Source organism: Pteropus vampyrus, unplaced genomic scaffold (genome assembly GCF_000151845.1).
Source record: "Pteropus vampyrus isolate Shadow unplaced genomic scaffold, Pvam_2.0 Scaffold8, whole genome shotgun sequence".
In the NCBI taxonomy this organism is placed as follows: Eukaryota; Metazoa; Chordata; class Mammalia; order Chiroptera; family Pteropodidae; genus Pteropus; species Pteropus vampyrus.
Genome location: NW_011888789.1, coordinates 11,816,928 through 11,838,497, shown reverse-complemented (window position 1 = coordinate 11,838,497; position 21,570 = coordinate 11,816,928). Strand labels below are relative to the sequence as shown.

General features: G+C 45.3%; 1 protein-coding gene and 1 pseudogene across 1 annotated transcript; one reads left to right on the top strand and one right to left on the bottom strand.

Annotated features, from left to right (window-relative positions):
- Positions 1 to 354: 354 nt before the first annotated feature.
- On the bottom strand, positions 355 to 19,326 carry EIF4EBP1 (eukaryotic translation initiation factor 4E binding protein 1). The gene is made up of 3 exons (XM_011372269.2): positions 19,095 to 19,326; positions 3,308 to 3,487; positions 355 to 1,291 (listed from the first exon to the last, which is right to left on the bottom strand). The coding sequence occupies exons 1-3, from the start codon at positions 19,237 to 19,239 to the stop codon at positions 1,260 to 1,262; spliced, it is 357 nt and encodes a 118-aa protein (XP_011370571.1). The 5' UTR covers positions 19,240 to 19,326; the 3' UTR covers positions 355 to 1,259.
- On the top strand, positions 8,248 to 8,780 carry LOC111747497 (annotated as a pseudogene).
- Positions 19,327 to 21,570: the final 2,244 nt, after the last annotated feature.

Below are 21,570 nucleotides of genomic sequence, written 5' to 3'. Positions count from 1 at the left end.
GAAACCCATACTACTTCTCAGCAAAGACCTCTGCCTGGCATTCAAGGCCTTTATAGCTTTGTCCTTTTTAGGCCTTTTAGAAAAGCCATCCCCACCCACACAAACTGCCTGCACTGGCTAAAGCAGGCAACTTGCTCTTGTCCTTGTACACCCTCGTTCCACAAGACCACCTGACCTCGGCAATACCAGGCCCCTGCCTCTCTCAGCCCACTCATTCTCAGGACGCAGCAGTGGTGTTACCTCCGTGAAGTCTCCACTTGTATGGACCACTCACTGTTAACCAATGCTATAGAATCTTTTACACTACCTTTTCTTATGGGTCTTATATTTTCAATAAAATCATCAAGGCAGAGAGCTTGTCTCATGTTTTATCCCCCATGACAGCTCACACAAAGGGATCACTTGACAAACATCAGGGGCACATGAATCAAAGAGTCTCAAGTCTCTTCTCCCCTTTGACTTTCGCAGGGAATAGACCGGCTCCGGGAGACAAAGCCCAGAAGAGAGGTAACATCCACCACTGAAAAACAAGAGATAAAGAGCAGCACAGCTCAAACCCAGTCCCATCTCTCAGTTACTAGTGTGTGATTTTAACTTCTGAGCCAGTCTTCTGAGCTGTAAAATGAAAATGATACTTGCTCTACTTACTTAACAAGATCAGCATGAGAATCGAATGAGACAAGTATAGGAAAGTGCTTTATAACACCCAGTGATAGCAGTTGGTGTTAGTTATCCATATGGAGTTGAAAAGAGCTCAGACAGGGGCCAACTCCTGGCCCTGGGGTGAAGGTGGCTTTTATTTCCTCTCTTGGGGAAGAAGGGGGAGGGAAGCTTTCCCACATACACCAAGCTAAGGAAGGGGTGGGTGCGCCTCCAGAGGATGGTACTGAAAGAGCCAGATGATCATTCAAAAAGGGTCCTTATGTCTACTTCCTGGCCCCAGGGCTGCAGGGTATGCTCTTGGGAGTCACTCCCACTGGGGCAGCAGCTCCAGCATGAGTGGAGGCACATGGAGGTATCTGCTGGTATTCACAAAGAAGGAGGAAGAGGAGCAGGTGCCCTGAGTGAGGGAGCAGAGGACTGGGGTGGCTCACCCCATACCCAATGCCTGCCCAAGTTGATAACTTTCTTTCCAATTTTAGTATATGTGCTTCCAAAGCGAGCACCGATGATAACTTTTATAAGGCCTGGCTGGTGTGACTCCTCCTGAGGAGGGCCAGAGGTGCCCAAAGGCATGGCTTGATCCAATGGCAGGTCCTTTAAATGTCCATCTCAAACTGTGACTCTTCACCTGGAGAAAAAAAGGACAGAGGGCAGGTAAGCATGAGGGAATGGTAGGGCTGGCATTTTAGAGGCAAGGAGAGGTATTATCTTTTCATTCTGTTGTTCCTACAAGAAGAGCAGGGGCCAGGTTTATGCTGCTAAGGAGAATGGGGGGTATTCCTAGAAACAAAGGCCTGAAGGTGCCGTGTCCAGCTGTGCTCTCTTGCCCAAACCCGAAGGAAGAGCAGAGACTAGGTCTCCCATGGGAGAGGGACAGTCCTGAATTTTGTAAAATTTTTATTATTTTTAATGAGTGGATGGATACTTGTGAATTGTCATAAACATAACTTCATGGAAAAATATTCCTTAAACATAAAACTTTTTTGAGCGCATGTCCTAACTTTTGGTTAAGAAAATGATACTATAACCTACTGGGATATACCCGATTGCTCATGGAATATCCTGACCCTGTGGTAAAGCAGTTACTTGGGTAATTCAGCCACTGACTGCCCTTACCCTGCCCCGCCTTTCCACTAAAATTTCCAAGTCACCATGCTGCAGCAGGTTGTTTTGCTTTTTAATGAAATTGCCTCACTCACAGTCTCTTAGACATGGCTGCCCAAGGTTCTGTATAGCAAGACGCCTGCTCTGGCCCCACAGCAAGATACCCAGCTCTTCTTCTGGTTATATTTACACAAATATGTAGGTCCAAGGCCAGGGGCCTTGGACTTAAGCAAAATGAAAAATGATATCCCTCCCTCACTACCACACCCCATAACAATGGTGCTGAATGACTAGGCCATTATTGTGGGTAAAGCTGCCTGCCTGGGGCACCTCTGGGCCAACCCAGCATTTTTTATGGGCCAGAGTGGTTCTAGAAACTGGGAGGGAAGAGGGTATGCAAGTGAGGGTGGGGGACAGCCTTCAGGTAGTGGTAACTTAATTTCAGGAGTTCTAACCTCTATTTTCAACTTACAGTCTTTGGTTTGAGGAAAAAAGCGAGGGCAGGAGGTACCGTGCCACCAGCCATGTGGATCTATCCATCCTTTTCTCCAGCCTTATTTCTCCAGCCATCTTTATTGTTCTCTGTGTGTGTCTGAATCTATTTCTCTCCCTCCCACCACTTTCCAAGTTTGAAAGGCAAGGCAACTGTCGTTTGTCTTAGATTGTGGGGTTCCCAACATAATGATGAATCACGTCTTGTAGGTCCCTGGTAGATGGATTCTGCTGTCAGCAGAGCCAGCCCAGCCCAAGGTCCCAGCTGCTTCCTGTCTGGACTGGTGTACTGCCTTCTGGGTGAAGGGTCAGTGGGTTCCAGACTGACTGTTTGTCTGCAAGTGCTTACACTGGATCCTCCCACGGTGAGAGAGCTCAGACACTCTGGCAAGCCAGTCACTGTGCCACAAAGAGCGTATTCACACACACCTCTGTCTAGGGGGCTGCTCTGATTACTTGGGGAAGGATAGAAGGTGGGGGGAACCAGAAAGGACCTAGCTACCCCATGGCAAACCTGTAGAAACAACTGGCTTCACTGTTTCTACTTATCTTTATCAAGAATCCACTAGTAGACAAACACACTAATAGAAGGCATCCTGGATGCCTTTATGAGCCTGCAGACATGTAGTTTCCTAGAGCACAAGTACACCATGTCTTTGATAAGTTGTCTCCTGCACATAGACACATAGACATTGTGGGTATTTCCAAGTACTGCAGATACGTAGTAACGCTTCAGGGACAGGTACAAAAAGGAGCACACTGAAAGTCCCCCTCATTTCAAACAAGCTCCCCATTAATTAGATTATCTGATGAGGCCCAATCACCTTTTCTCGGGTTCTTGGGCCACTTTCACAAGAAAATTGGTACTGATAAAAGTTCTCCCCAGCCTCCATCCTGACTCCCCTGCTACTCTCTGGACTCTGAGCTGCTCCAAAGAGCATGAGGTGGTCACCATCATTCTCTCCCTGTAATCCCTCTAGTAGATAGGACTGGTCTGCAAACATTCCCATCCCAGGGGAGAGAGCCTGGCCAAACCCCGGTCACTCACCACCTGCAGGCTTATCTTCTGGGCTGTTGCGCAAGTGGTTCTGGCAGGCTTCTGTGGGGGGCTCATCGCTGGCAGGGCTAGTGACCCCGGGAATGACGGGCAGGTCCCGTGGGGGTGTTTTGGTCACAGGTGAGTTCCGACACTCCATTAGGAACTTTCGGTCGTAGATGATCCTGGTACCTGGGAGGGAATAGGGACGTTGGTAAAGCTATCTTGATCCCCCTGCCTGCTCATTTTCTCACTTCTTTGAGGTGTGGCTGTGGCAGAGGCAGCAGATTTTCCTGGAAAAGCTGGACAAAGGAGGAGTGAGGCTTACTCAGGTGTCTTGCTACAGCTCAGGACTCTGCTGTCACCAAACTGCCCTGACTCCCCATTACAAGGAGCACTCAGATGCAAGGGGCCCACTGGCCTCCACACCGTGTCTTTTCTCCCATCAGAGCTCAACTTGTGCTCTCTCCTTAAAGCCCACCAACTCACTTACCAACTTGGTGCTCAGTCTTACTACTTGTGATAATCACATCCTATAGTAGAGCAAGTATGATTTTTACTCATTTTTCAATTCTGTCCTTACAGTACCCCCATGGGGGTACCGCCATTTTACAAATGAAGAGACGGAACATTAAGTGATTCCTCAACTAGTAAAAATGAGAATTTCCCCACCTGTGCTTTGTGGAAAGGAGCAACATACTGGCTCTACCTGCCCCACAAAAGGGTCTCCTGCTAAGCCCATCTCCTCTTTGCCGCCCCTTGCACCAGTTTACCCATTGCACTGATTGTGACTGCACTTCAGGGTTGGTACGCTGTCTGCATTCCATTCATTTTCTTTCCACTCTCCTTTCACAAGTGTCACCCTAGGCGTGAGGACCATGTCTTATGGAACTGTTCATTATTCCAAAACCATACCTAGGATCCATCCCATGAGGGCAGGGGCTTAACTAATACCTTAAAAAGGAGTGTTTTCTAAAGTACAGGACTTAGGGTCTTAGTTAGAGACCCAGCTGATTAATCAAATAACAGTGAACAGCAAGAAAGGTATTCACGTGGGGTCCTTGTTTAATCCTGATTACCTCTGAAGCACCAGTATGGTACTAGTAACACCTCACTAACATTTGCTGATTGCTCCCTTTTTGACAAAGAGCAGGCTTCAGGCTCAAAGCAGGCAGTGGAATCTAGCTAGAATTTAAAACTGTCCTGTCATTGTATTTCCTTTTATAGTTATCTTCTATTTATGGCAAGTAAATCTGGTTTTCCATATATAGTTGTAATATCAAGTTTCCTTTTAATATATAACAGGACAGAATTTAATATGATGATAGATATATATTACATATATAATAAAATCATAATAAAAATGAAATTAAAAAGGTAAGGTGATATAAAAAATATTAAATATATGTACGAGTCAAATGCAAGGTACAATAAAAACTGCAGCTGTAATATGAATGACCCACATTTAGAGACCATGATTTTAGGACTTCAGGAATGCCTTTTCTTATCAATAACCCTAAAATGTCTCTCTCACTGAAGGGCTATGAGGAGTGACATTCCAACAGCTGGAACTTATTTCTCGAAGTTATGCATGGGCCTCTCTGTTAACTCCTAGAGGGGAACCAGTCTGCATCTCAGAGCTCTGAGTATGAGTTCATGAGGATGGACTCCAGTGCTGAGGAGGACCTGGGAGGCTGAAGAGCAGAGGAATGCTGAGAGACACCTGCTTGCCATGTTGTCTCAGTCTGACAGTAGGTAGTCGCCCAGTCTGTTACCTACTGAGAAGCAATAATGCTGAAGCTGACAGCCCGGCTCATCATCACCAAGCAGGTTAAAGTTCACCGCTCACATTTCTTAGAAGGGCGTCTAAAGCAAAGAACACAGAACCAGGGCTGCACTTTAGGCTCTGCTACCAGCCAGCTTTGTGACCTTGTGCCCATCAGACCCTGAGCCTACCTCTCTCCCCTGTTTGGGTTTCAGCTTCCTCACTTGTAACATGAAGGGCTATGTGCCTATGAGCCCAGTGGGTTACAAATGGAGAACAACGGTGCCCTCTCCTTGAGGGGGGATGTGCTGACTTCAGAGACGGGACCATTTTCCCTGTTTCTTCATCTTCGAGGCTTGGCACCTTCCCTCTTATCTCCTCGCTTTCCTCCACGTTGGCTTTTTTGTTGGTTTGTTCACTACGGAGTAGGGAACTGACCTCATCAGAGTGGAACCTAAGAGCTAGAGATTCAACAGTCTTGAAAAAGAACTCGGAGGTCAGCAGATTCTGGGGAGATTCTTTAAAGGTCTCTAGCCCCTCGTGATTTTTTAAAAATTGCGGTAAAATGTAAATAGCATAACATTTACCAAGTGTACAGTTCAATAGTGTTAAGTACATTCACATTGTTGTGCAACCAATCTCCAGAACGCTTCTCCTCTTACAAAAGGGAAACGGCACGCATGAAACTTCTCATTTCCCCTCCTCCAAACCCTGGCAACCACCATTCTACTTTCTGTCTCTATGAATTGGACTGCTCTAAGTACCGCATATAAGTGCAATCATACAGTATTTGTCTCTTTCTGACTGGTTTATTTCACTTAGCACAAAGTCCTCAAGCTTCATCTACATTGTTGTACCATCTGTCAGAATCTCCTACCTTTTTAAGGCTGAATAATATTCCATTGACTGGATATACCACATTTTGTTTATCCACGGACGTTTGGGTTGCTTCTATCTTTTGGCTATTGTGAACAATGCTGCTGTGAACATGGGTGTGCAAATATTTCTCTGAGACTCTGCTTTAAATCCTTTGGGGTGTATAACAGAAGGGCTCCTGGCAATTTTTAAATCATTAATTACACTTTAAAGAGAAAAAGAAACAGCCTCTGTGCCCTTTGTCTTATAGCGAGAGCTCTTAATTAAAAATTTAAATCTTCATTTATGCTAATGAAATTCATAAACTAAGTGATGGCAGAAGTGGCACCCAGGTGAAACACCACCAGGGTGTTTCAGCTGCAGAGGGTAAACAGTGGTGTTCAGAAAGTCGGCTGACAAGGCATCAAGCCTAGGAGAGGAGGAGGGGGAGGGGACCACAAAGCCGCCTCTGACTCAGTTGGGGCCAGTGAAGAACAGAAGCTGGAGAACGTGGTGGGAATGTTTTCTATGGAAGCTACTTTGTCTTGTTAAGCCTTTTTTCCCCCATCTCTTAATTCGATCCACCACTACACAGCTTCAGTTAACAGTGATTTTCTGGAAATTCCCTAAGCCTCCCACAGATGAGGCAAACTTAATAAAACATACACAGTCTCATATTGTCAAAAATAGGAACCTTTGGCTGAAAATGCTGTGGTATCCTGGAGCTGGGAACTGGACCTGCATACAGGGACAGGAAACAGAAACCAGAAAGGGACGCCAAGGTCTCTGTCAGGTGTGGAGCAGCAGCAGCTGGAGGGCACTAGTCAGGTGTGGTCTTCTATCATACGGGGTGATCACCACACAACATTCTTCAGCTGAGGGCCTACATTCTGTCTCCACATTAGGGAAAATGACCCAACTCCACTAGGTTTCTACAAATAAGAGCATGAAGAGCTCTTGAGAATCCAAGCAGCTTCAAGATGACTAAGTAAAGACATTTTTTCCCTGCTACTTCTCTCAAAAGTCATGCAAAACATCAAGAACAAGAAATAGGAGCCCATACTCCAACTTAGATACATGTGAGGCTCAAACTGTTCCCCAAATCACAATATATGAAGACAGAAAGTGAATGGAGAGATGGTTCTAACAGAGAGAGAAAAAGTGACAGCTAAATTCAGGGGTGAGGGTGTGGAGGTTATAACAGGAAGCAAGCAAGGTTGCCCCAGAGAACTCCAGGAAGGTTCAGGAATTAGAGGCGTCATAGAAAATGGGGATAGGGCCTCACAACAGGGAGAGGTACTATATGTCTCACATGCCATGAGGGAAGGGAGACAGAGAAATTAAGTTAAAGTTGACCTCCTGAATGATGAGCCTCAGACCTCCTCCCCACCCCCCTGCTTCAGAATAAAGAGTAAAGATAAAGACCTATAGAAAATATAAACCACCAAATGTCTCCATACATTTCTGAGAAAAGCTTACATCATTTAAGGAGAGATCCATACAAACCAACAGGAAGAAATGGATAATAAAGGAAGCAGAAGACTTTAAAAGACAGAAAGACAAAAAGATGAACAGGCAAAAGATAAATTAGAGATCTGATATTGGACAATAAAAAGTCAAAAAAGAGAGAGAGAAGAAACTGGTAAAAGGAATTTACTTAAATAGTAATGAAGAAAGAAAATTTTCCTGAATTGAAAGAGACGAGTCTTGAACTACCCCTTTGAGTATCCAGTGCATTGAATTAAAAACACCAACTTAACATTCATTGTGACATTTCACAATACAAATGATAAAGAGAAAATCCGAAGATCTTCCAGAAAGGGGGAAAAAAGAACAGGTGCACACAAGGATTGGGAATAAGAATGGCACGAAATTTCTTAAGGGAAATGTTGTTAGTCTGAAGACGATGGGTCAATCCTGAGGGAAAATTCATTTTGACTTAGTTTTATACCCAGCCAAATACTATTCAAGTAAAAGTAGAATAGAGATATTTTCAGAAAGCTACAGGAGGATGTAGTCTTCCAAAATTAGAGAAAGGCAAGAGGTCTCCAGGAATCTGATGTTAGCAACTGTGTGGCAGGTCCAGAGCAGTCAAACTGTGTTAGTTCAGGAAAAAGGGAAAAATGGACTGATAAGAAGTCTACTTTGTGTAAAACCATAATAAGAGGTGCTGGAGAGTGTGGGAAGACTTACTTGAATGAAAACTAAGCATATTTTTAAATGGGGCAATTTTTTTAAAAGTTGTAAAAAATGGAAACGCTATTGTTGTAAACTACTTGGCTCATCAAGAGTCATAGTAATAAAAATTATAAATATGTAGTTTTAAAAACTTGTGATATAGCCCTTTTGGCCAGAACTGCCATCTTCCAGTAATTCGCCAATATGACCAACACAAAGGGAAGGAGGAAAGGCACCAACTATATGTTCTCTAGGCCTTTTAGAAAACATGGAATTGTTCCTTTGGCCACATACACGCAAATCTACAGGAAAGGTGATATTGTAGACATCAAGGGAATTGGCACTGTTCAAAAAGGAATGCCCCACAAATGTTACCACGGCAAAACTGGAAGAGTTTAAAATGTTCCCCAGCATGCAGTTGGCATTGCTGTAAACAACCAAGTTAAGGGTAAGATTCTTGTCAAGAGAATTAATGTAGGTATCGAGCATATTAAGCACTCTAAGAGTTGATAGAGCTTCCTGAAACATATGAAGGAAAATGATCAAAAAAAGAAGGAAGCCAAAGAGAAAGGTACCTGAGTTGAATTGAAGCGCCAGCCTGCTCCACCCAGAGAAACATGCTTTGTGAGAACCAACAGAAAGGAGCCTGAGCTGCTGGAGCCCATTCCCTACGAATTCATGGCATGATAGGTATTAAAAAAAAAAAAAGTCCTCTAATTGATTAGCTGTCCACTCCCCCAAAGAAATATTTAAAGAAAACTGTCCTAACAAACAAATTTTGATATAATTATATTGAGAGAATGGAAGGAAAGAAAGAGGGTGTACACATACAAATAAGTCATCGTCTATCAAAAAAGCAAGTCAACAGATGAAATCAAGAAAAAGTTAGAAATGTGGAGGTAAATTCCCACAAGGGAGAGCTGGAAAATGTTATCTGCTTCTGAAAAGTGAGATGGGGGTGGGAGAGGCAAGAGGTTGCTGTTTTGTTAGACGTCTTTAGGTACTTTTCATTTTTAACTATTTATATTTAAACTATTTATATATAGTAACTTTAAAATACTTTCATTATGAAAAAAATCAAGCACATACAAAAGTAGATGAAATAATTATACACACACACATATATACCTGGTTTTTTTTTTAAACTAAGGGACAGGTTAAATAAATTATGGATCAAAATTTAAAAAAAAAGATAAAACTAAAAAAAAAAAAGAAAATAAATTTTGGGTCAGACCTACAATTCAATGCTGTGCAGTTACTATTCGGAAAAAGAAAAGTATACATTGTCCACAATATGTTGTATGAAAAAGAGTCACAGAACTGTGTGTATTTTGTGTTTGGTTACCTGTGAGTGGGGAGAGAGAAGGATTAAAGCAAAAACAAACAAACAAATAAACACACAACTTTTAAACTGAGCTTTTTTTAAAAAAAAAATACAAAACTCTAATAAGGATACAGGGACATTAAGCAAACAAATAACAATACAGGTTCAGAGTCTCCTTTTCTAGTAATTCAAGTTAAAATCGCCTGAGCTGGAATTAGGTAGACTAACCCCACTCCAAAAGTCCAGAGCCTTTGCTGGGTAGGAGGTGAGGTGGTGCACTGAGTCCTCCAGTGCCTCTCCAGGCAGGTGTGCACTAGTCCCTGTCCGCGCTAGATCTGACCTCCTGCTGACGCTATTCAAGGCTGAGGACACTCGCCTGTACATTTGCCAACCTTTGCTCAATCCTACACCCTGAAAGCAGGTATGCTGGTCTCAGGTACTCACTCATAGAACCTCTTTATAGCAGCACCATGCTAGATGCTAGGAATATAAGCAACAGGTAGACAGAGTAACAGCTCCCTGATCTCAGACACAATTTAGTTGCAGAAAGACCTGTAAAAAAAATGTTTACAGTGAAGTGTGTGAAGTCTAAAAAAAGCGTTATATTTGGGGACCACAGAGAAACAGGGGAGAGACCTACCCTGTGTGTGCCAGGGGAGAGAGATACCAAGCTCCCATCGGCCTTGTCTTCCAGCTTCCAGGCAGTCTGATCCTAAACCCCTGAGCCAGAGAAATATCCATGTCGCTCCAGTTCTGCACTGCCCCAAAGGGAGGAGACTCCTGGGGGAGATGGACAGGGGATGACCCAGACTGGAGAAACTGGAGCAGGAGAATCCAGAACCTTGTCCTGGAGAAGAACAGAGGTGGAACCCCTCTTCATTTCAAAGCATCCGTGTAGCTGGGATCTTTTTGGGTACAGGGGGTAGAGTTCAAGTCTTGAACTACCTGTACAGAAGAACTGAGGCTATTATCTAACTGAAAGCCTTTCTAAATGTATCACCATATAAACACGTGTGGGTAAGATATAAGTTTGGTGGGCTGCAAGAGTTTCCTGTCCTGCAGAGAGAAGGGGTGGAAACAACATCTAGAGATGTATACCTGTTGCTCTTCCTAAGTAAACCAACTCTCCCATTTGCTAGCTCTAAAGGCTCTGGACAAGTTATCAATCTCTCTGCACCTCGATTTCTTCTGTAGAATGGGGATGATGATGATAGCGTCAACTTTTATAGGGTTATTACATGGATGAGAACAGCGGCTGACTCAAAGTAAGCCCTATACAAACAAATCCTGATTATTACCATGACTAGTATGGCTTCATACTGTACCATCTATACCAGGGACCAAGACATGGTCAAAGCTGGGACAAATCAGGGGAGAGGTAATAACCCTGAAAGGAGACCTACGGCGGGGAGTAGGAGATGGGGGAGGGTCAGGGCATCCACGATCCTTTTTGGGCCTACAGAAACATACCTCAAGAACAACCATGAACTTCGGCATATTTGGTAACCAATGTCATTTGGGACTTTAAATAGATGTGCCCCAAATACAAGAATGATAGGTTTTTCTCAAGGCATGCTCTGTGGTGAGGATAGTTTACTTGAAAGTATAAAGTGACACATTCTCCTAGGATCTGGTTTCCTCACCTGTAAACAAGGGAAGTGGACTAGGCTCATTCAATCTATTTTTAAAGTACCAATCCTGTGCCAAGCTCCATAGGTAATCTCTCTGGGTCTGTTCCAGCTCTGATATACTACCATTTATTTTTAGGATCTCTTTGTTGGCAGGCGCTTAAAGTGGTACAAATAGCACTGGCCCTGGAGGCAGATGTCTGGGCTCAAATCTGGGCATGCCATGCACCAGCCCCTTGACCCGGAGGCCCGGTTTCATTCCTCAGCTCTAAGAGGAGGGTACTAATAAAATGCACACCTCACAGGAGTATCTTAGTACAGGAATAAACCATGACATCTGTATAACTGTTCTTAAAACAAAGTCACTCAGAAGAGCATACACAACAGAGAAAAAAGTCACTAGCCAGGAACAGGAAGCTCCTTGGAGGCCGAGGAGCATTTATTTATGCCTTCTGCAGCCAGTACAGTACTGGACTGCAAATGCTCAAAAAACATGCAGTGGTCATGGATTATATAAATGTCTGACTTTTTAAAATTAAACAAACAAACAAACAAACAAACAAACACATATTGCTTGAATGAATGCTAAGATTTTCAGATCAGATGGCTACAGAAAGCACCATCTGTCATCACTGTCTGCCTACGGGCCAGACACTACACTCATAGCCTGACATGCTGGATCTCAGTGTCCCTCTATAACCCCCCAAGAAGGGAGATACATTATCCTCAACTTGCAGACAGTAAACTGAGGCTCAGAAAGGCTGTCCCCCAACAGCTATCCAGAGCCGTACCTACCCTGTCTTGCCTGCAATCCTAAACACCAACCTCTGTTTAAAATTAGCAAGGCAGACAGGCTACTGTGTCTCAGCCAGCACTGGCAACTGGAAAAATTACAGGGGTCTTCAGGCTTTTACTCCTTCCGAGTATTTGGCCAGAACAGGATGTTCCCTGAGAGAGGACTGTTTTGATTTCTTCTCCATCTCCCCACAGTACCCACACTTGGGCTCAAAGTGCTTCTGGTTGTAACTCTTGTAAGCTGAGACGAGCTCATCCCTCACTTCCCCTTGGGCCTCCTCTGGCAGAAACGTGAGGCCCAGCAAGAGTACAAGAACAGAATTCCTAGAACTGCTGTTTCCATTCCAGGGAAAGGGAGAGCATTTCATAGCAGGGGGAGGTTTGAATGCCTGTGCTCAGACACACGCCAGTAGCCTTTGGACAAAATACTCTGGACAATTTTAATATCAGCTCTCACCAGCTGTGTCATCCTGGAGGCAAATAAATAGATGTGCCAGGGTCTACCAGGATCCACCTCCCATCCCCGCCCCCTTCCCCAACACACACACACACCAGGCAGGAACCATGTGTGTTTGGGTGGCTTTTCTTGTTGGGTTGTCTGTTTAGCAAGCCGAGCTGACTTGTCAGGAAAAAAAATCCTGGTGAGAGATGCAGAGCATGCTCAGTTCAAGATCTTTCTTCACCTCTGGCCCTACCAGCTCTGCAAAGAGAACCAAGATCTGGGTGTTTCTCAGGTACCAGGAATCTTATGAAGCTCCTTGAATATCAAATAGGGGCAATTAGTGAGTGGCAAAAGGTCTTTCCGGCTAGTTCCTCTCCTCAAGGGAATTCCCTTGAAGGTAATATGGCCAGTTTACTTGAAAATTAAACAGGAGGAACAAGGCTTTTACAGAGACATTTGGAACAAAATAGCTGAAATAATTAATCTAAGGGCTGGCCAAGCTCCTTCCCCTTCCTTCATTTCCCCCAAACACTTCAAAATGCACCTGTGCAGAGCAGGGTGTGTGACTCCTGAAATTCATTACCAACAGGTGATGCCCTTCTGAAATGCCTCCTGTTACACAGCAACAAATGCTGTTCTGGGTAGTAGGAGGTGCGAAATGCATCCTTCTATATTCATATTTAGAAGTCCCATCCCCTATTACCCCCATGTATTTGGAGATAAGGTCTTTAAAGAGGCCATTAAGTTAAAATAAAGTCATTGGGGTGGGGCCCTAATCCAACATGCCTGTGTCCCAAAAAGAGAGAGACATCACAGAGGAACAAACCATGACCACAATCACAACCACGATCGTGTGAAGAGACAGCAAGAAGGTGGCCATCTGCAAGCCAAGGACAGGGGCCTCAGGAGAAACCAATTCTGCTGGCACTTTGATTCTGGATTTCAAGTCTCCAAAAACTACGAGAAAATAAATTTCTGTTAAGCCATCCCATCTGTGGTATTTTATTATGGCAGCTCTAACAAATTAATATAGGCTTGCTCTCCCCTTTCACTCAAGAGTTGATGAGAGAAATCTATTTTCACACACACTCTCTTTAAGGCAACAGACCTAGTTCTTAACCTTCACACTATACGCATCACCAGGAAACCAAAGGGAGTTCTGAACACACTTGTACCTCTTGATATTCACTCCTACCACTTTTGGAAAGCTAGGCTCAAAAGACTTGACCCCATCCTACTGCACTACTCCAGAAAATCAAGGATGTTCAAATAGGAGGGCAGGGCAAGCATGGGCTCCTCTGAAGGGTGTTCCCAAAGCCTGGCCACTTGAAAGGGAAAGAGAAGGTAGGCTGGGTGGTGGTCAGTAAGGGATGGCATGTCACAAAGTGGCACGTGTTGTCCAGTGGCCTAGCATCATGGCCTTCTGTATGATTTGCTTGGTGGAGTTGGCCATAGGCCTTGAAAATGGGCATGAGATCTATGACTCAGTGTTTTCAGGAAAATGTCCTTTGTTCTTAAACCAACAGCCGATTCACAGCCTTGTGATTCTGGTCTGCTTCTACATCTGGCCTTGGCTCTGCTGGCAAGTTAAGTTCCCTCAAAGGAACATTCTTTGAGCCTTGGCCCTTGTGGAAAATGATCTGAAAATGCGGCCCCCAGAATTCTTCCAATCCCTGTTTGCACATGAGACTTCTCTCATTCAAAGGCAGTTTTTCCTCATCCCCCTTTGAATCTGGGCTGGCCCTGTGTCTTGCTTTGACCAATAGGATACAGTGAAAGCAATGTTATGTGATTTCTGAGCTCGGGCCTTAAGAGGCCTTGAATACTGCTATGTTATAAGCTCAGGTTAGACTCCTAAATGGCGTGAGACCAAGACGACAGAGAGAGTGCTCAGCCTTCCAGGTGTCCCCAGCAGTGCCATAGATATGTGGGTAAGGCCATTGTGGAGCTTCTAGCCCAGGGCAATCCAGCTGCCCACTGTATGCAGTCAGATGAGTGAGCCTAGGCAAGATCATCAAGAAATGCCCAAGCAGCCCTAAGAATAAAGAGAAACGACAGATTGTGGTTGTTGAAGTTACTAGTTTTATGATGGCTTGTTATATAGCAACAGTTAACTAATATAGCCATTCTCATTAAGACAAGTGTCTTTGGGCAGCTGGTGAGTCCTGACACTTGGGGAGTAGTCTCTGAGTTCTCTCAATGAATGTTCATGGGCATAGACAGTGGATTATAAGGTGCCTTTTGTTGCTCATGTCCTTGAGCACCTGAATGCCAATGGGTAGATATCATCTACTCCTGCCTAGTCGGTGATACTAGGTATAAACAAGTAAATAAGGAGCATCAATCTCAGTGTCTCAGACCCTGGCCGCAATACTGATTTGTTCAGTATAAAAAAGTCACTTCCTTCTACTTACTGCTCAGTAATGATAGAGAAAAGTAATATTAGTAATATTGTTATTGGTAATACTGGAATAAGTGGGAAAATTGAGAAAGTTAGTTTTTGCCTCTGGGACATCCCAAGATAAACAATTATACCTGCAACTGAAAGGACAGAAAAAAAACATTTAAATGCTATCATTAAGCCAGCTCAGACCCAGGCCTGGTGGTTAAAAAAAAAAAAAAAAAAGGTTTCCCTGTGAATACATTCATTCCAGGATTCTTTTCAACCCTTCATCTTCTAAACATCATACATCATAGGCAGCACTCAAGTGCAGCAATATAAAGATTAAGACTGCTCTGAAAGAACTTCCTGGCTAACCTAGGGAACAAACATGTAAACAGATACACGTGATTCGTGTGTTGCAAATCATAATGGAGGAAGAACGCTAGCAAGGATCTCAGTAAGACCAGAAAGTAACAGGTTTTTCATTTGTTTGCACACAAGACTCTAAGTGTACAAATGAACAATTTTCATTAAAAACTTTTACCTTGAGAAGCAATCCTTTTTTCAATATCGCTGCCCTATCCTAATTCTTTTTGTGGAATGACATGAAATAAAGTCCCATATAAGAAAATGCCTCACTACGAACAGGTAAATACTGTACCACCCTGTTTGCCCTTTCACCAAATTTGGTAATAAAAAACTTTTTTGGGTTGTCAGGAAAAAAAAGAATCAAACTTCTCTTTCAATTAATAAGGCCCTGCGACCTTTGAGGATATTGAAAAAAATGTGTAAGCCTCATTTACACATTGAGTGCAATGTGAATGCGATTAAAATCTAACAGCTATGTCTGCATTGTTAGAATGCGAAGCCTACCAGGGTGACTATTCAGAATGGGCAATTCTCATTTGAGTTTCACACAAGTTCTACTAGTTATGGGGGTTGGGGAGGTCTGTTTAATTGCTTCATTCTATAGATATAACTTTGATGCTTATAATTTTATTTCAGGCGTGTCTTTATCTTCCTCAATTAGCAATCCAAGCTATTGACTTCCAATTCGGGATGTGGTGAATGCTCTAAAAATAGGGAGGTTCATGGGCATTGGAAGGAGTTTGGGTGCTCTATATCAAGGCCCCTGTCAAAGTCTTTAATGAGGAATTCCATAGTGTTCTAAATGCTTTAAAAGGAAGCTCAGGTCAGTATGAAAAGAAGCCCATTATATTTTGCTCACTGCCTTAATGTCCAAGTCCTTTTAACCTGCCTTTAATAATGAGACGTAGTCTCCCCTCTGTGACTCTGTGACTAAGGCCTTGGGATACTAGCTGTTCTCTAGCTTCAGTGCCCAGTGACCACCCCCCCTTCCCGGCACTGTCTGTTCCATAGCCAAACACTTGGAAGCTGCTCCAAGGTAAGCTTCCTGGGCACAGACTTTGTTTGTCTAACCAAACAAGGTGCCATTAACACCTGTAGCTTTACCTGCTTACCTCTGATTAACCTTATCCAGGTACAGAGCTTAGGTATGACTCCCACCCAAACAACCCTTGTAGGCTTTGGGGTCAAACATCCAGCAGGGAGGTGGGTGGGAGTGGTGTGAAGCAGAAGGTTTCTGACCCATTCAAAGGTTCTGCTGGTTATACTGGAGATTTTCAAGACTTTCAAATATTAATAAACAACACTCTTTTCAGCAAATTTCTCTTAAGGTGTCCAAATATCTAACTTCAAATCAGTGGCTCAGCCTGTGGGAAAGTAATGACCATGGAAAGTAAACTGGAGTCATAAATAGAGATGGCTCGAATCAACTGCTGCTCTTTTTCCTCCGAAGACAAACACTGCAAGGCCATTCCCAGCAAGAGTGACTGGAGAATACTTACTTCGATAGCTTCTGACACCTTCTGCAAATACGTGAGTGCAGGCATCAGTGCAGACTCTCTGTCTAGACCCTGGTTTAGAGACTGATGCCAAACCTAGCTTCAAAAGAAGCATCATTTTTTTGCCAGACCCCCAAAGGTCTGAAAAGGTGAGGGAAGTCGCATTCTACTAATTCTGAGTCCGCTCTTATCCACAGTGGACACATTCTAAGACCCCTGGTAGACACTTGAAACCTTGGAGAGTATCGAACCCTAAGTGACTAATAGGTGCACGGTGTATACAGTGTGGATATGCCAGACACAGGAATGATTCACTGCCTAGGTAGGACAGAGTAGGATGGCACAAGATTTTAGCACGTTAACTCAGAACGGTGTGCAATTTAAAATTTATGAATTGTTTATTTCTGGAATTTTCCATTTAATGTTTTCAGACCGTGGGTAACTGAAACCAAGGAACACAAAACCATAGATAAGAGGGGGACTACTGTGCTCAAAGTGTGGTATTTAGACCAATCACTGGAGCTAGTTAGAAATGTAGCATCTCAGGCTCTATCCCATAACCTACAGAATCAGAATCTACGTTTAAACGAGGTCCCCAGGTAATTCATATGCGCATTGAAGACTGTGAAACAGCATTCTAGAACAAAGCAAAAAGGCACCAGAATGACCTTTTATTAGGTCAAGCTATTTTGCCATGGTAAATTGGGTTTTGGAGGAAGATTTCATACCTTGGCTAAGGCAGGCCAGGTTTGCTAACTGAGGTAGAGGCAAACCAGGATTCTCTGGTTACGGACTGTGAGCTGTGCCTGCCCCATTGGACACGCCAGACAAGAAAGACTCGGCTTTAGACTCTGGGCGCTGCTAGCTTTCTTCCAGGTGGCCTCAGAAACTAAGTTACACTCTGATGCAGAAGTCCCTTCCTCTTTCTCCCAATAAAGACCTTCAAAGAGAGGTGCATTTGCTGTGGTCAGCCAAAAATCACCCCCTTCCCAGTCCAAAGTGAGAAGTGGACTTCCCTATAAATAAATAGTCTCACGGGGTATTGCTTCCAATTTGATGTGTCCCCATCTAGCAATGAAATGTGTAAATGAGGGCTTCCTGAGCTTTCAGTGCCCACTCTGAACAGATCAAGCAGAGATTCACACCTTCACTTGAAGGAACCCCCAAATTATCAGGAAAGGTCCTGGTGGACACATCACGACACAGAAAAAACAGAACAGCATGGACTAAAGGCCCGCCCGTTAAGGGGATTTTGGTTCAGAGTGGCAAGAAGAGTCACTAGGAACTTTTCCTCGGGTCATTTTTAAAAGAAGAGAGGGCAGTTCTCTCTATGCATTGCTGCTATTTCTTGTTCAGCCTGGGAAAACATTGTGTCATTGGACAATGGACACGTGCGTTTAAGTTTTGGGGCCTCAGTGCCACGTTCTGCAGAGTAAGGTTGCATGGCTGGATAAGAACATTTAAGATCCCTAATAATTCTAACTTTGTATGTTTTGGAATAAACACTCGAAGTCCTCGGATCTGGCTGTGCTCGCCGGTGGTGGAACAGCTGCCTAAGAAAATAAGCATGTGGCCCCCGATGCTGGCAAGAGATGAGGCTGCGCCCCGCCCGCACCCGTGTCTCAGTGTAGCGCCAGGATTTGCGGCTGGTTTCCAGAAGGTTGGACAGGAGCGGTGGAGGAGGGTGTCGGGGAGGGAAGAAGGGCAAAATGGGGTGAGAGCAGTGCGATGATGGGAGGGAAATGGTGCGCCACGAGGAGGATTTCATTATGCAAACACGCGGGCAGGTTTCATCAGCGCCTGTACTCCAGGGCTCCCGGGCTGGGAGGGAATGCCTGGCTCTCGAGGGCAGCCCAAGGCTGGCCCCCACCCGTGCCAGCTCAGCTTCCTCTTCCTCATCCACTTTCAGGGAGGTCACACGGTCCTCCCTCCCCCCGGACAGAAGAACGTGTTTTTCTGCACAGCTCTGCCCGCCGCCCCCGGTCCATCTGCGGAGATCCCACACGCGTAAATGGGCAATCTGCCACAGGTGCCGGCGAGGCGCTGCTGGAGCAGGCGAGCACCCTCAGTCCAAAACCTCCGTCAGAGGGTGCATGACCCACGCCAAACTGGGGGTACTTCGGGAAGGAAAACGAACTCTGCAAGAGTCATTTATTCCAACAGAGAATGCCCGTCCCATCCCCCAAAAAAGCACAAGCCAGGTCTTGATCGTGGGCCACCCATACCCCACCATATTACGCCTCAGAAGTGCCCAACACCCACAAGGGGCAGCACGTCTCGGCATGTGCCAGTCCTGGAAGCGTTGTCTGTTTGGGTGGTAGTGGGGCATTCAGCTGTCTCTCCCAGAAGGAGAAAACTAATGGGGCAGTTTGCAAAGCGGGCGCTGGAGGACGCACCCAGAGGGCAGGGCGGCCACGAGCTCGGTATTCGTGACTCTCGCTGCCTTCCTGATGTCCATTACCCGTTCTTCCCAGTCACCGTCCAATGGGCAGCTGCCGAACCCCTTGCTCTGCCTAGTCCGTCCTCCCACCGCCCGCACTCGGAGCCCCCGAGCCAATGCCTACCTCCCGGGGTGGTGCTGAAGAGCGTGCCGCCGGGGGTGGTACTGTAGTCCCCGGGCGGCAGCTGCACGCCGTCGCTTAGGACCACCCGGCGAGTGGCCGGGATGGCCCGGCTTGGGGTCTGGCTGCAGCTGCTGCCTCCGGACATGGTATCTCGCGCGCAGCACAAGCAGCTGGAGCGTAGTCCTCCCGCCCCTCCAAGCCTCGCTGCGCCTCGCTCCACCTCGCTCCACCTCGCTCCGGCCGGCCCCGCCCAAGACCATCCCTTCCGCCTCTTCCTCTAGACACCCCCTGGGATTTGTAGTTCCAGCCGTGCCACCGCCCAACCGCCTCCGCGCGGCCGCCTGCACGTGGGACCTCCCGCATCCCTGGATGGAAGGCCCTCTGCCGACAGTCTCCTGCGCGTGGGTGCCAGCACCGTCCCCGTTTTGCCTGCCCCTTTCGCGCCCCAGTTCCTCCGGGCCACGCTGGCGGGGAGGCGGGGGCGGCGGGGGTTGTAGGGGACGGGTCGGGACGCTTGCCTAGGTTAATGCTTCTCTGGGTCGGGGGCTAGTCTTCCCGGGAGTCCTAGCGGACCCGGCCACTCTGGGAAGGCCTGCATTAGAACATCAGGCTGGATATTCCCCCTCGACCCGCCTTGTACCTCAGATGAGAAAGTGGAGATTGACTGATCATTCACCCCTCATTGGGTTTATTGTGCATTCGCGACGTGGCAGATGTTAAAGAAATGTCCAAGAGTACTCGGTCCACGGCTTCGGAGAGGATGTGGAAGGACACGTGAACAAACCACCTAGCTGGGTGATAGGGCTAAACCTAGAGCGAGGTGGAGCTTGGGATGAGGGGAGGACAGAGAGTTGATCAAAGAAGTTTCCTTGTACTTCTTTGAGTTGGGCCCGATGCCCCGCAGGCTGCCTGACATTTAGTAGAGGCACTCATTGAATGGATGAAGGAATGACTCTTCAAGGAGATCCCTAAGTGGAGAGGAAAAAACGCAAGGAGGACGGAAAAGCTTGCTGGGTGAAAGAACAGTTTCTGTCATTGTGGCCACATCCTGGAAAGGGAGAAGAGAGGAGAGTTTAAAAGGAAAACTGGGGGAGATTGTGAAAAGTCTTTTAAATCATGCCAGGGTGTTCGGACTGTCCTACAAGGGCAGGAGGTTTCAGAGATCTTTTAAGCTGGGGAGTGACATGATTAGTGTTGTTTTTTTAGAAAGATAACTGATGGCGGTGGAGTTTGAGAATGGATCGCAAGAGGGTGAGGCCTGAGGTAGGTCATTCCTGAGCTAAACTGTCTAGTAAGGTAGCCTCTGGCCACACATGCCTGTGAAGCACTTGAAATATTGCTAGTCCACATTCAGAAGTGTAAAATACACACTAGATTTCAATGACTTTATATGAAAAAATAATGTAAAATATCTTAATAATTTGTTTTATATTGATTACATATTGACATATTTTGAATATATTAAGTGAAATTTATTATTAAAATGAATTTCACCTGTTTGTAATTTTTTTTTTTAGTGGAGCTGTAAGAAATATGTATTTATGGCTCACAATATATATTTTGTATAGTGCTGCTCTAGAATGAGGCACTATGAAAGAAATCCTAAAGTTCTCAAAACCTTCCTCATGGAAAACTTTGGAATCATCAAATTTTAGCCCTGGCCAGGTACCTTATAGGTTATCCAGGGCAATATTTACCTCCATCTTATTTAAAAAAAATAAAAACAAAAGCAAAACCCTGAAGCCCAGAAAGGAGCAGGGGTTTTTCCAAGAACACATAGCAGTGAAATGGCTGAGGCAGGACTAGGACTCGCACCTAGGACCCATCTCCCTTCCAGGCCAACTCTTTTCTCACCACATTAGAAAATAAAGCAGCCCATCCTCCTCCCTTGAGAGGAACCGTTTTGAAAGGGAGTTTGCTCTGGTGTCTTATCAATGTGCTTGTTTGGTTAGCTGAGAAAGGAAGAGGCCTGCTTAGAAAGCTTGACATTCTCAATGACTTCTGCAAGCAGGACTGTAGAGAGCTGATGAGGGGAGTCTAAGGGCTGGAGTGGAGCCAGAAGGGTGGAGGCTGATGATACCTGGGGACCCTTGTGGATATAGAAGCAGCACTAGCCTGGGCTGAGGGGTATGAGTTCTAGCCCTGGATCTGCCAGCAAACAGCTGTTCAGTTTTGGACAAGTTCCTTTCCCCTTCTGGGACTCAGTTTCATCATCTGTCAGATAAGTGGGGTGGTTTGGAAGATCTCTGAGAACCTTCAGCAGTGACAGTTTATGTCTTTGACAAACATTGCTGAATTCTGTTTCCTGCCCAATCATTTCACCTATGGTGATTTCTACCACTTTGCAGAGCAGGGACTCATTCATACCAAATCTTATAATCAGTATTAGCTCCTGTAGGGGAGGGACATGATGAGAGTTGTCTTTTAGAAAGATAACTGGTAGCACGTGGTATGTGTTTCATCACTCTCACCCTTG

What these genes read in the sequence shown, in the direction of transcription:
- EIF4EBP1 (XM_011372269.2), bottom strand. Translation starts at nt 19,239, where the DNA reads ATGTCCGGAGGCAGCAGCTGCAGCCAGACCCCAAGCCGGGCCATCCCG. An exon ending in CTTCAGCACCACCCCGGGAG is followed by an intron (nt 3,488 to 19,094) that starts GTAGGCATTGGC and finishes ATTCCCTCCCAG; the next exon opens with GTACCAGGATCATCTACGAC. An exon ending in AGAAGATAAGCCTGCAGGTG is followed by an intron (nt 1,292 to 3,307) that starts GTGAGTGACCGG and finishes TTTTTTCTCCAG; the next exon opens with GTGAAGAGTCACAGTTTGAG.